This window comes from Vespa crabro, chromosome 11 (assembly GCF_910589235.1).
Source record: "Vespa crabro chromosome 11, iyVesCrab1.2, whole genome shotgun sequence".
Taxonomy (NCBI): domain Eukaryota; kingdom Metazoa; phylum Arthropoda; class Insecta; order Hymenoptera; family Vespidae; genus Vespa; species Vespa crabro.
Window position 1 is genome coordinate 4,668,322 of NC_060965.1, and position 14,478 is coordinate 4,682,799.

The 14,478-nt window shown below is 27.8% G+C and overlaps 5 protein-coding genes across 8 annotated transcripts; 2 read left to right on the forward strand and 3 right to left on the reverse strand.

Annotated features, from left to right (window-relative positions):
• Positions 1-168: 168 nt before the first annotated feature.
• Positions 169-4,465, reverse strand: LOC124428265 (ATP-binding cassette sub-family D member 3). The gene is made up of 12 exons (XM_046972161.1): positions 4,097-4,465; positions 3,989-4,031; positions 3,698-3,885; positions 3,562-3,631; positions 3,355-3,452; positions 2,897-3,077; positions 2,543-2,755; positions 2,366-2,435; positions 1,816-2,291; positions 1,425-1,724; positions 1,172-1,333; positions 169-1,057 (listed from the first exon to the last, which is right to left on the reverse strand). Exons 1-12 carry the CDS (start codon positions 4,210-4,212, stop codon positions 980-982), a joined length of 1,995 nt encoding a protein of 664 aa, XP_046828117.1. The 5' UTR covers positions 4,213-4,465; the 3' UTR covers positions 169-979.
• A 465-nt stretch (positions 4,466-4,930) lies between these two features.
• Positions 4,931-6,459, forward strand: LOC124428267. Of its 2 annotated transcripts, none has more exons than XM_046972167.1 (3): positions 4,931-5,346; positions 5,637-5,828; positions 5,940-6,459. In XM_046972167.1, exons 1-3 carry the CDS (start codon positions 5,095-5,097, stop codon positions 6,174-6,176), a joined length of 681 nt encoding a protein of 226 aa, XP_046828123.1. In that variant the 5' UTR covers positions 4,931-5,094; the 3' UTR covers positions 6,177-6,459. The 2 variants fall into 2 exon arrangements, with proteins under 2 accessions (XP_046828123.1, XP_046828124.1); XM_046972168.1 differs by having other exon boundaries at positions 5,994-6,459.
• Positions 6,460-8,246: 1,787 nt separating this feature from the next.
• LOC124428040 lies at positions 8,247-9,360 on the reverse strand. Of its 3 annotated transcripts, XM_046971615.1 has the most exons (5): positions 9,219-9,360; positions 8,990-9,147; positions 8,825-8,918; positions 8,565-8,748; positions 8,247-8,417 (listed from the first exon to the last, which is right to left on the reverse strand). In XM_046971615.1, exons 1-5 carry the CDS (start codon positions 9,295-9,297, stop codon positions 8,318-8,320), a joined length of 615 nt encoding a protein of 204 aa, XP_046827571.1. In that variant the 5' UTR covers positions 9,298-9,360; the 3' UTR covers positions 8,247-8,317. The 3 variants fall into 3 exon arrangements, with proteins under 3 accessions (XP_046827571.1, XP_046827570.1, XP_046827573.1); XM_046971614.1 differs by having other exon boundaries at positions 8,247-8,748; XM_046971617.1 differs by having other exon boundaries at positions 8,247-8,748; positions 8,990-9,162; positions 9,219-9,345.
• A 73-nt stretch (positions 9,361-9,433) lies between these two features.
• LOC124428039 (endonuclease III-like protein 1) lies at positions 9,434-10,676 on the forward strand. The gene is made up of 2 exons (XM_046971613.1): positions 9,434-10,173; positions 10,266-10,676. The coding sequence occupies exons 1-2, from the start codon at positions 9,469-9,471 to the stop codon at positions 10,653-10,655; spliced, it is 1,095 nt and encodes a 364-aa protein (XP_046827569.1). The 5' UTR covers positions 9,434-9,468; the 3' UTR covers positions 10,656-10,676.
• A 97-nt stretch (positions 10,677-10,773) lies between these two features.
• Positions 10,774-11,668, reverse strand: LOC124427824 (nucleolar protein 12). Its single transcript, XM_046971165.1, has 3 exons — positions 11,509-11,668; positions 11,311-11,416; positions 10,774-11,229 (listed from the first exon to the last, which is right to left on the reverse strand). Exons 1-3 carry the CDS (start codon positions 11,586-11,588, stop codon positions 10,774-10,776), a joined length of 642 nt encoding a protein of 213 aa, XP_046827121.1. The 5' UTR covers positions 11,589-11,668.
• Positions 11,669-14,478: the final 2,810 nt, after the last annotated feature.

The window sequence follows — 14,478 nt, forward strand, 5'->3', positions numbered from 1 at the left end:
TAATTGTGACGTGTGCAATGATGGCGCTGAATCTAAATGAGCCCGCTAAATTTAAACGAAATAATATTTTTCTTTCTATATTATCGACACATCGCACATTTCCTATGTTATTGTACGTTTATAATGCCAATAAAAAAGATTGATTTATTTATTCTTTATTGCGAGATATTCGTTATAATATTTTTTTATTTATTTTTGAAAATCCTTTTTAAGAAATTATCCTTTCACCTTATTTGTTACAATCTTTGTACATAATTCAGTATATCGCTCTCTCTCTCTTTCTCTCTCTCTCTCTCTCTCTCTCTCTCTCTCTTTCATTCTTTAAAAGTATATTTTTAATAACATTAATATAAAACGATATACATAGAATAATTACAGATTGCTATCGCATCAAATATTTCATACAGAGATAAAGTTGTGCATATATACACACGACATTTACAGAATATGTTCCACGACAATTCTTCGGCTAAATATTTTTATTCATTAGTTTATTTGATATATTTGTTAAATTTCTTTTATATGAAATAAGTTGATACGGTGTACTTAATCACAAAGCAAATATATCATTTTCCAACGATGTATTATTACGATATAACTTTCAACTATATACAATACAATAATGCTTTTTTATAAGTTTGTGGTAAAACTGGAAGAACAAGAGAGTATTCGTATTATATTTACATACTTATAAGCACAAACTATAAAAAGTCGGATAGAAAAATATATAAAAGCTATTCTTAATAGTTTTGATTATACACGTATACACGTAGAAATAATGTTTATGGTATTTTTGCTTACATATTGAATTCTTTTGAAAACAAAGAGATCTATATAAATTTGGTATTTTAATAAAATATTATGTATTCTTTTGCTCGTCATTTCATTTGTTTTCATTATTTCTGTTATGTTTATGATTGCCATTTAATATAATCGTATATTTCACCAAATAATATTGTTTAAGAAAGAATAAAAATATTTATGATCCAAACTTCTCTGTATCTGATTTAATTTCTCCAAATTCGTATCCTCCTCTACCATCCATTTGTAGGTAAAACTGCAATCGAATAGACCAAATTCATTATTAATAATTAATTATTTTTTAAAAATACATAAATAATTGTCTGTGTTGTAAATAATGACAACTGGTGGAAAACAATTCGTTCGTTACCTCGTGATGTTTCCAAAGAGATCGTCTATGAGAAACAGTAAATAAAGTAATATTTGCATCTTTACAATAAGAATACATAGAGTCTTCGACGTCGACGCTAACAGCACTTGTACATTCATCTAATATTGCAAATTGCGGTTTGTGGTAAAACAATCTAGCCATCTATAAATATATTAAGATTCACTAAGTAGTAGAGATATCTTACATGTAAGTTCATCTATTTGATGATACAATATTTAATTAAATTATTTACCGCAATACGTTGCTTTTCACCTCCTGATAAAATATCCATCCAATCGCCTACAGCATCCCATCCTTGATTTTCAGAATCTTCTTGAAAATTTCTTTTCAAAAGATGACTTAATTGTACTAAATTTAAAAAATTCTGCAAATCTTCGTCGCTCATTTGTCCACGTCTGACCATTTCTGCTTTAGTATGAGGATAGATAACTTGGTCTCTTAAAGTACCCAATGTCATGTAAGGACGTTGTGGTATATAAAATAATTTTCCACGTGGTGGTTTTGTAACTGTACCACCCCAAACAGGCCACAACTGATTCAATATAAAAGAGAAATATACAATTAAAAATTATTGGCTTATTAGATAATGTACAATAAATAAAATAAAGATGAAAGATATTCACCTCTCCAAGAATTCTGAACAAAGAGCTTTTCCCACAACCGTTTGGACCACAAACTATTACATTCTTGCCAGATTGAACTTCGAATGTCAATTCTTTAATAAGAACGTCTCCATTTGGCGTTACAAGTGGAACATGTTCGAATCGTATAATATTATCTTTTGCAACAATCTTTCCTGCACCTGGATGAACTTTTGAATCATCATTCAAGTCTGTGATCATTGTTCTAACATATTTTCCTGAATTCAACTCATTCAGTACATTTTTTATTTCTGTAACTCTTGCTGTGAAACCTGCTAATCTTGTTATCTCTCTGCTTGCTAATATGAATACACCTATTGCTTCTGCAAATTTTACCAGCATTCTTCCATATGTATAATAATGTTTAAATCGATGTTCAGAGGAGCCTGAAAGAACGGCATGATCTTTTTTAAAGAATGGTATACTCACGGCATAAAATCCAACTACCATTGCCAAATCTGAAAAAAGAAACAAATTTTTAACAAATATTATTTTTATTAGATATATATGTCTTGTTTATTTATTAATTTACATCTTCCAATGAAATTGTCCAGTATCCCTATTAAAAATTTGAATTCCAAAAATTTACGAAGATGTGTAATCTGAAACAGAATAACTATGTATATTGTTATATAAATAATAATATTATAAATGTGTATATTGCTATATAAATAGTAATATTGCCATATAAATTTTTTTTTTAACTTACCAATTTGTGAAAACTAGTTAGCAAAGTTAATTTCTCTCTATTATTTCCTTGGTAAAATGCTATTTCTTCCGAATTCGTTATTAAGCGTGAATTGATATGTCGATATTCACCTTCTAACTGCTGTTCTTTCATAGTCATTTGTGCCACTGGCCTTCTCAAGGTGGTTATACAAGTACCAGCTACCAGTAGATATGAAGTCAACAAAAGTGGTGTCTATAAAAAGAGAAAAAAAGAAAACAAAAACAAAAATAAAAAATATCAAATAAGCAAGGAGAATAAAAAGCACGTTTCTTTAAGTCTATAGAATTGAACAATGCATAAATATGGTATAAATATTATAATATATTAATATACTTGTCCACTTAGATTAGTGGTGAGTTTGGAGGCATATACAATAATGTCAAAAAGTGGCTTCATTATATTTCCATATAAGTCTGTAAAACTTTCGCAAAATTTATCTATATCAGTTGTTAATAGTTGATCTGGATTTGCAATGCGAGCATCTAAATTATTCATTTTATAATATGTAAAGCCCCTGCAAATAAAAAATATATGTTATCAATATCTAATATTAAAAAAAAATAATATTTATTTTATAATTCTCCTTGAAAGCATAAATTTGAATATGTATTGTATTCACAATATCATTTCATAAGAAATTGATTATGTATTGTAATCGATTCCCAATCCAAAGAATAATAATCAATATCAGATTTGAATAATTATTCTAACTTTTAACTTTGTACAATGACATATCATTTAAAACTAATTATCAATTGTAATAAATAATTGAAAATGATAATAAAACTTACTTAAGATATTGATTCATTAAATAATGTGTTAGATTTGTGCGCAACCTTAATTTCATTTCGTTTATACTATATTTCATAATGTTGGTCACAATTGCTACCTAATTAAATAAAATTATATTAAAATACATAATAATTCTTTTCAACAAACGTAAGATTGTTGGACAACCTAAATATAAAAAATATATCAAGAATCAGTTAGTTACTTACACTAGGTAATATAATGACAAATTTTAACAGAAGTTTCTTGAATAAATTAAAATTCATAGTGATAATTGATCTAAAAAAAATATCTTCTATTACTGAAAAAAAATCATTGGAAAAATTTATAAAAAATAATTAATACGTTTCAATAAGAGTGCTCATATTTATCAGCCAAAGATCACATATGGTTCTAGCAGTTAAAGAACCTGCGATAAGCAATAAAAAAAGAAATTCAGTTGATAATATTCCAGGAATGCCAATAGTCAGGAGTTTATATAACTCTTGCAAAAATACTTTGTCAACTTGTACTTTTGGCCCTTTTGATTTTTTCTATAAAATTAAATACTTCATTATTTGTATTTTCTTTCTTTTATATATATATATATAAATAATTGTATATATATATATATATATATAATTGCCAAAAGATTACCTCTTTGATGATATATTGTATTTCATTAGTAGACCACACATTTCTACAAATGAAACAAATCTCTTACTAAGCACAATTAAGATATTTGTAATATTATCAATTAATTACCTGGATTTTGCAGAATGTTTCCTTCCTTTTTTTTTTAACAACCATACTAAAGTACTAATCGTTACGGTTCCAACTAAAGCATATTTAAATGTGTGTTTACTAAGTCCTGGTGCCATCGTGTTCTTCGAGAATCTTTTTCGAACTAAACTTTTCTACATCTATCACGAATGTAAACTATACCAACTTCACTTTTACAGCGTAAATAGAGAGGGGATTTTTTAATTTGTTATTCAAAATGATAAAACCTTGAAAACATTCATGAATTTAATTTTAAGCAGCACCAGTAATATAAGAATATATTATAATTATTATCAAAATATGAATAATGTATGATGGAAAAGTATTCATGATAACAAAGAATTAAAAAAGAATAAATATAAAAGAAAGAAAAGAAGAAAAACTAATATGTACATATATAAAAAATGACAATGATCGTTTTAAATAATGAATGAATAAAATTTATTTCCAAATCTAGAACATTTTTTCGTGAAATATATATAATAAATCGATTTACAGATTTTACACCACGTAAATATTATATCTAAATTTCAATCAATGATAAAAGTATATAAATTTCATCAACCAATCATATAATAGATGTAATGAAGTTAATCAATTTTGATATGTCATATAGCTTTACAATTGGCGAATATTTTTCAATTAACAGAAGGAATCACTTTGATATTTTGAAGATAACATTAAACATAATATAGGAAGGTAAATATTACAGAAATATAAATTGGAATTAAATCGACAGAATAAGTGGGGACAGTTTAGTTGGTACTTAAAGATACGTGAGGGTGTTGCAATCGCACGTGTGAAACAACTTTTATAGAATTTTCCAATCTTATCGAATATTCCTCTTAGGTAGTTTACGATTGTGGTGATTGTAATCTTTATACAGCTTGCCCAAGTGATATCTTTCAGTGATTATTGGTTTGGCCTGGTCACATAAAAAAAAAGTGTAAAAAGAAATCGTGTATTTCTGAAAAGAAGAAATGCCAGATAGTGGTGCGGTCTATCAACCTACCACCGTAGGATATACGTATGATAGTGGAGGTGACGGTACCGGTAGTGCAGGTGGAATAAGAAGTGGTTTTTGGAGAATTGCATCAAGGCATAAGATTAATTCTAGAAAATGGCTAGAATGGACGTTAGTATCAGTTGGATTGTCCTTCTTCGTCGTTGGACTCACCACAATGCTCGTGAGTCTGGTCTCATCCGACGACATTAATCAGCGAACTACGGAGGTGATTAATAATTTTCTAGAATTTGCTTCTTCTTATCATTCTCTTCCTTTCATTCTCTGTTTCTCACTCTCTCGTGTTCATCCGTCTTTTAAATGACATTCTCATACCTCAGAGTATCTTCCTCGCTGCTTCGTGATAAAGGATTGCTCCCACTGATAAGGTAATACCAGTGGTGAGTATGGAGATAACACGAATGATAGCGGGATTTATTGACCAGTATCCTTCGCAGCATTTAAAAAAAACAACTTCTTGTGATCAAATATATAAAATTGCTTTAACATTGATCATAGGTAAAGCAGGAGTCATCAACGCATTCAACTCTTCTAGCAACGGAGAATGTCGAAGAAACTTCAAGAGGATCTGTAGCAATAGGAGCAGTCATGATGTTTGTTGGAATATTATTGTCTATAGCTTGGGCATGGCTTCGATTCTTCCAACGCAGCAAATCACCACGGAGTGGAATTACAGGAGGTAGTGGTCAGGTGAGAACAATCTAAAGAAAATGTTCGTTTTACTTGAGTTTTTTTACCGGGCACCATCTTTGTTTCGTATGTTCGTTTTCTTATCTTACTTACGCGTTGCTATGAGGAAAGATGTTGGGCGGTTTGAATCCATCGACTGACTTGCTGGTGGGTTCCACTTCGCAGTACGGGCCAGTACTTACGGAGTTGCCGAGTCAGCTGAAGTTAAAAGAAGCAAATATACATGAGACGCTAGTAGCACCACTTTCCGATCAAGAAGAGGAGACCCTTACTCTAATGTTGGATCCTAATACATCTACAACGCTTACTGTTGACCCTAATAGTGCTGCTAACCAGATTCCAGGTTGAGTACATTCATTCACCACACTGAATGCAATAGAGTGACCTGAAGTGAACATTGCTTTACTTTTATAAATCTGATAGTACTTATCAGAAACTAAATGCTTACATTTTCTTACAAGAGAAGAAAATCTTGTTTTTAAATCTCTATCTACCCACAATGATGAGAATCATTATATAAATAACATCAAGTTGTAAGTTCATATCTAATATTAATTGGCTATATCATCTATTTTCACAGTCTAGAACTTTTAGTTATACAAGTCTATATCAATATACGTCATACAAGTAATGATGTGAGATCTCATTTTTAGAGTCTTTCATAATGTTTAGTATATATTTCTTTGCTATTGCCTGCACATTCCTCTACTCCGTCCATTACTGTTAATGATTTCTTATCTGCATTGGATCCAGACGTTATAGATAAATAAAAAAACACATAGACTGCAAAAAGTCAAATAATTCATAATATCATATATATAATAATTTGAAAAAGTGTGAAAGACAATATTCTAATATATTTGATTGTTTGTTAATAATAAACAGCACAATTGATTTACAAATAATTGTGTTTTGTGTTTTTTAATTTATAGTACATAAACGAGAGTGACACATACAATATTTATTTGAAATATAATAATTTTGATGCAAGGCACAAAATGAAGAAAATACGAAAGTACTTATTATGTAAATTCTTCATACATATTGTATTTATAATTTTATAATTTTTATTCTTATTAATATTCTGCATAAAGTATTTTTTGAAATTATATTTAAGTTATTAGTTTTATATTCAAATATTAATTAAAAAACAAAATGTTTTCTATATGATACATTATATTTCTTTTTCTATATTTCTAATCCTTTTTATTATATTCTATATTCTTTTATATTTCTATTTTTCTATTTTTCTAAATTTCTTATTATAGTTTTATTTTAAGTTTTCTAAAATTTCAAAAATGGCTTTATTTTTAATCTAAAAATGTATAATTTCTTCAATAATTATACTTTTATTTACATATTTTAGATAACATTATACAGAAGGCACTGTATAGTAATTAATTTGTGTATAAGATATGCATGCATTTTTTTATTATATTGTTGTTGTTATTAATATATGTATATTTCTTTACATTTTATATACTATATTAATACGTTTTTTTAACTACTGTATATTATTCTTGTGTTTGGTAGATAATACTTCCTTTATTGACTTAGTTTTATTATGATTCCCATTTCCAATTTATTCAACATTATTTCTTATCAATAAAGAATATGTGTGTACAAAGGGGAATGCATAGATTATACTTCGTGAAATGATAAACATTATATATTATATTTTAATTTATAATAAGAAAGTAATAAAATAGTCAATTTAAATGCTCATGCCAATTTAATTAATTATGTGAAAAATGAATAAAATGTCTGGATATATCCCATGACATCATATATTCTGAATTTTATATGTATTATCCTTTCCTTTTAATTTACTTATAATAGTAAAAATCTACAAAGGAAAAGTATGTTTTTGCTGATTGGACATAGTTATTTCAATTACTTTATTTACATTTATTTTTTAGAATTATTTGTGTAATAAATTATTTTTTATGTAATTTATAATATAAAAACATGTAGTATTATTGAATTATTATAATTATATGTTACAAGAAATAAAATAAATTTTTTTCCATACTTTATTCAAAAGTATTCTGAATTGCTTAATTTTATAAGGCCATTAAAAGAATTGATAATATTTTATTTAAATACTGTCTGGATACAATGCAATCGTAATATTAAGCACATTTAAAAAATTTTTTTGTATTATGTTTCATAATACCCATTCCTACACTATTTTATGTACACATTAATGCTTAAAATGAAATAAACACCTTTAGGAACATATGTTTCATTAATAAATTAATTAACAAGTCTTTCTTTTATTTTTAAATTCGGCAAAAATTTTATATTCGTTACAAAAAAAAACTCAGATTTAATTAAAGATATATATCTTTCTTTAACTTTGTAGGTATACCAACTGTATTTATATAATATACGAGTATAAATATGAATATACCAAAATATTTGTGATTTCTTTATATTTATAATATTCACACTTCCAATAAATCTGGAAAAATAATTTAATGTCAATATTAAACAGGATTCCTTTGAAGATATGCTTTCATTACAACATCTGTTTGAAGATTGGCTATGTCTATATACTCCTTATTCTTGCATCCAACCATGGGACATCTACACAAAATTTTTTAATTTGTACAAAGCTCAAAATAGACGTGTGTGTGTGTGTGTGTGTATAAACAAAGTAAGAAAAGATTCACTTTTTCTACCACTTCTAAACCATTAAATCCTTCATTGTTATATTTTGTATGCAATACTTGCCTTGTTTTCCTATTTACTTTTAACAAAGCCATGATAGTTTCACGATCATAAGTATGTCCACATATATTTTTCATTGGATCTTTTATTCTCATTTTTGAAATAGGATCTATTATATTTATGGAACCTGACAATTGTAATTCTTCATCATTGTTGCTTTTTTCAGAATCCTGATTTTTGTTTACATCTGCTCACGGTAAAAGCATAAAATATTAAAAATAATGTTTATAATGTCATTTCTTTGTTTTACATTATTTGCTTACCGCTCAATAATGCTTCCAATTGTCTATCAAATTCCAATAGTCTTTCATTTGTGGATACATTAATATTCATTTTAGATACAGCTTTCTCATAATCCTAGTATTATACAACACAATTTTTCAACTGTATTATATACTTTAAATTTAATATATAATATAATAATTTACCTTGATAATTTTCTGTATACTTTTCTCTGTAATTTTACTATCATTATACTGATTTAAGATATCTTCCTTTATTTCTTGAATCATACTTAATTTAATATCTATTTCACAGTTCTTTTGTACCACATCTTTCAAATCATCAATTATCTTCTCTCTATCTTCTGCAAATTTTTAACCTATACTAATAAATTATATAAATTAAGACAAAGCTTAAAAAAATATAATAACTTACGAAAATATAAAACTATATTTGTAGCAGTTTTTATATAACACTCGTACAATTCTTCTGCTACTTCTTTCGATTGAGTCATTTTCTTTATTACAATTCTATGACATATTTTTTTAATTCAGATACAAATAGAAATATGTAAACATAATTAAAAGTTTACTTTTGCGCCATCTAGACTTTGTAATGAAAGGGAGGGGGTATCCTCGCTAAAGAATTACTATGCTGCAAGACGATATTTATGTTCATTTAGTAGATGCATTTATGGCGCGAAATACTGTGGAAAATGAATAAAAAATTGAAATTAACAGCTTTGTCGACGTCGAGATCTTTGAGATCTAGTCAACGAATTAATGATGTAACATTATCAAAAGAATCACCTTATTTTGATCAGAAAAATGATCATTCGTCTATGGCAGATCATGTCAAAAACGATAACTCAATGGAAATTCAAAATAAAACTGATGATGAAATTGTGTCAGAAGCGATTAATGAATCAAAAAAATCAAAGAGCAAAAGAGTTACCAAAAAACGAAGTGTACCGTTAAAAATAGAATATGAAGAATTAAATGAAATTGAACGAAAAGGTGAAAGTGATAAAGAATTTCTTATGGCAAAAATAAATAAAGAAAAGGATGAACAACTTGAAAAAGTAGAAAATACATCTAGTTGGATACCATCCAATTGGAAACGTATGTTAGAAAATATACAAGAAATGCGAAAATATAAAACTGCACCAGTAGATGAGATGGGCTGTCATAAATGTCCGGATCCAAATGCTACTGATTCAATTTTTAGATATCAATGTTTGTTAGCATTGATGTTAAGCAGTCAAACTAAAGATCAAATAACACATGCAGCTATGAAACGTTTAATTTCTTATGGTTGTATACCAAGTACTATAATAGCTACACCTAATGATGTCCTTGTAAAACTTATACAACCAGTTGGATTTGCAAACGTAATATTTTTGATAGTGATATTTGTGAGGATTAATTTCAATGTAATATTGAGATGCTACTTTATTTCTATAAGATATATAATTATTTTCAGAGAAAAGCTGAATATATCAAAAGAACTTCTGTTATTTTAATGGATAAATATAACGGTGATATTCCAAAGACTATAAAAGAATTGTGCGAGTTACCTGGAGTAGGACCAAAGATGGCACACATTTGTATGCAAATAGCATGGGATGAAATAAGTGGTATTGGTGTAGATACACATGTACATCGTATTTGTAATAGACTTAATTGGGTAAAAAAACCAACAAAAACACCGGAAGAAACTAGAAAAGAACTGGAAGAATGGTTGCCTAAAGATCTTTGGAATGAAATAAATCATCTCCTTGTTGGGTTTGGACAGGAGATTTGTTTACCTCGTTTTCCTAAGTGTAAAGAATGTCTTAATAAAGATATCTGCCCTTCTGTTGGAAAAAAATAAAGTAGAAGTAAATCAAAAGTATTATTATGTATTTTTATTAAAGTTGCATTAAAAATATTTTTCCTATAATTAAAAACAATATTTATACAAAAAAATAAAGTACACAACAATAAAAATATTAGTGCTTCACTTTCTTTTTAAATTTCCCTTCTCGCTTTTTTAATATTTTCTGTTGTTTTTTCTTCTTTTTAATGCTTTGCCTTTTATTCTTGTTATGTTCTAATCTATTTTTTTGTTGGAATGCTTTACTTTTTTTTACTTCTTTTAGTGCAGCTTGTTTAATAGCTCGTTTTAAATCCTTTGCTGATTCAATATTTTTATCTTCCATTCCCTGTATAGAAATTTCTGCTGTAGATTTCCCATCAGCTTCTAGATTTTCTTCCCTTTCAGATTCTTTCTTATTGTCAATTACTTTGTTTATTCCAATACATTTATTCTTTTCATATAATGAATCAATATCCATTTCTAAAATGCTAACCATATGATTTTCTGTTTCGAATTCTTGTTCTGACAATAACTTCTCAAGTTCTGGTACATCACGATTTGATAATAATTTTTTGTAACGTTCACGTGCCTAAAAAGTATAAATATTATTCAAGAATTTTCAAAGTCATAAATAACGGTCTAAATACACAGTATGATAGAAAAAACATACATCTTGTTTTATTCTTTTTTTTTCTTCTTTCAGTTGCTTTTGTAACTCCTCTTGAGCTTTCTTTTGTCGTTGAACTTTGCGCTTATGAAAACCTCCTAAAAATTGTCTAAAAATATTTTCAAATATTATTAACCTTGATATAAAATAATAACTTTAAAGAATTTTTATATACATGTATTTCATTGAACGTATACTTACCGTCTTTTATTCTCGTCAAATACTAAAGTAATATTTTTTCGTTTATTTTGCTGTTTCTTTTTTTTATTTACGTCTAACATTTTTGCAAGAACATAGTACTACATCTAAAATTTGTCGCTAGACGTCGCTATTGACATTATTACTACTGCTATATAACGGAAATACATTGAAACAAGCGGGAAATATCTTTTCCGTGCATCTGATTATAAACAATTGCTATAATATATTTTAAATTCAATTATAATATAATTATGTTTTTTTTTTTTTTTAATAAAAATATAACAGAATTATTAATTTCAATATGAGAATTAATCCATATATTATCGATATAATATACGATCATATCAATATTACATTTCTTAAAGTGTCGTATAACTCTTAAGACGCGTTAGATAGAATAATTTTTTTCCAACCTTTGTCGTTCGATAATGCCAACAAGAAGGACCATTGGAAGGCGAATGCGGACTATTACGTCAGTCTCCTTTCGTACTCCGAGGAATAAACATCGAAGTACGCTCTTTATATCAATAAACGTCGAAATAGACACTCCGTACCGTTACATTTAATCATTTTATAGATACGATTATTTTATAATTATTTAAATGCATTTGGAGTACGAGGAGATAATAATTAAACAATATTACATTCCGTAAAGCGTCGTATAGTTCTTAAGATGCGATCGATATAGAATAAATTTCTTTCGGTCTGGTCGATTGTTTAATGTCAACAAGAAAGAACATTGGAAGGATCATGCTAGTTATCACGTCAGTCTTCTTTCGCACTCCAAGGAATAAACGTCGAAATAGACTCTTTCCGTATCGCTACATTTAATCATCTTATAGATACGATCACTTAATAATTATTTAAACAATGCAACGATGCACTTGGAGTACGATGAGATAATAATTAAAAAATATTACATTCCGTAAAGCACGTACGAAATTACATTTACGGGAACATACATTTATACGTGATAAACGCAGATTAAAGAAACGATGATTTTAAAATTTATACATAAAAGAAGTAGACCTTGCAATAATATCGAAATAAAATCGATCATGCACATATTTAAGGCACAAGTTTAAATTCGAATAGGAATCATTAATAAATAAGATTATTTTACTAACATTTAAATAATAGAACATTTTTACTAACATTATAAAGATCGTAAGATACAATCGATATAAAATAAATTCAATTTAATCTTTCGAGAAATATAAATCGCAAATTCAGGAAAGTATAATTAATAAATAAAATTATTTTATTAATATTTAAACGTTAATATCTTCAATTAACTTTGAGATCTAAATTCTTGCTAAGCTCATGTCACTCCAGGAATTAGAAGTTTTTAAAATAGAGTTTTACTCAGTTCGTGGGCCTTCAGACAACAATTTATACGTGGTAAGACCTAGTTCGGTAGTAATCGCAGTATAAAAGAATCTTATGTAATATAATAATATATAATAAAAGAATATAATATAATACCTGTACTATCGAACGAAATGGCTACATGTAATAGTTTAGACAATTATTCTAGATTTATTGTTCTAGATTAATTACTCTAGTTTTTCTAGGGTGGGGGATCTTGGGTGTGGGCCCTTGGATGGGCCCTTGGGCGGGCACTTTATTTCAGAAGAGAAGAAACGAGCTCTTTTTATCCTAATGCGTGCACACGTTTTATAACATCTTCTAAATTCATTCAGATTTTTGGCCGAAGGATCTAATTATCATCGATAGGCGGAGTTCTCATTAACGAATCGATTTCTTTTCATTAATTTCTTTTCATTAATATTCCATTAACATGGAGTGTTCTATCATCGATGGGCCAACCTATTAGCTAAGATCATCGTCCAAAGCCAAAATTCATCATCGAAGGATTAAATTTTTATACGGATGTTTGAGAATCTTTCCGCACTTGATGTGGAGAAATATTCTTTCTTAATGACAGAAAAAACATACGCATTTGTCGACGGGCATATGCGTGGGTGTTCCTGAGCGCGAGATGAAGTCCTATCGAAGACTGCGCTTTGATTTTTGACATACGACCGGTCGTGCTTAATATTCGTAAGTGGAGTCTTATCCATCTCCTGTTAGCTAAGAAGCCTGAAGCTCCCGAAACGGAAAGGCATCTCTGTACGCGGATTTTAGAGTAAAGTCACCGTTACTCCGTGTCTCTGAAAGCAACAACCTCCACGTAGTGGGGTCTGTATTAGTTGCGATATATTGAAATCTAAATCTTGATTATATAATACAATTACTACCGGGCGAATAGTTGCATATTTTAGTGCGGTTTCCAAATCTCTTCTTTTTGATTCTAAGTAAATATTAAAGTACTTACATTTTGTATTACAAATTATAAATTAGTAGATGAATATTATAGATTGTATAGAATTTTAAAATTTATTTCTTAAAATTATTGACTCATGTAATATCTATTAATGGATGATTAAATACGCTTTTTCATTTGTATAAGTTTATCTAGAAATAAAAAATATAAAATTTATACAATTAACAAATACTTTTCAATTAATTTATCTTCAAAGAAGTATAATCTAACATATGATTTTTTATTGCTTTTGTCAGATGTACTACTATTTTTACTAGATACAAAAAGTTCTGTCATAAACTAACTCGATTGTTAGGTTATACGTGAGAGGATTATAACCTATACAAGTTTATACATCGATACGATAGACGCATAGTGAAGACAGTGTCTCTCTATTATACTTATAGTTCATATATTATTCATACCTGTCGCTGAAGTCGCATACACTACGAGCGATAGGTAATGAACAGCCTTAAAAATAGATATAATTGCGGTAGGGATATGTTTACAGAAATATATTAATTGCGTGGATACCTTTAAATCAAAATAAATATAACACTAAAGTAAAACTAAACAAGAAGCAGTAACATTAAAATAATAATATTTATGGTATTAATTAAATGATTGAATGAATATTGATATTT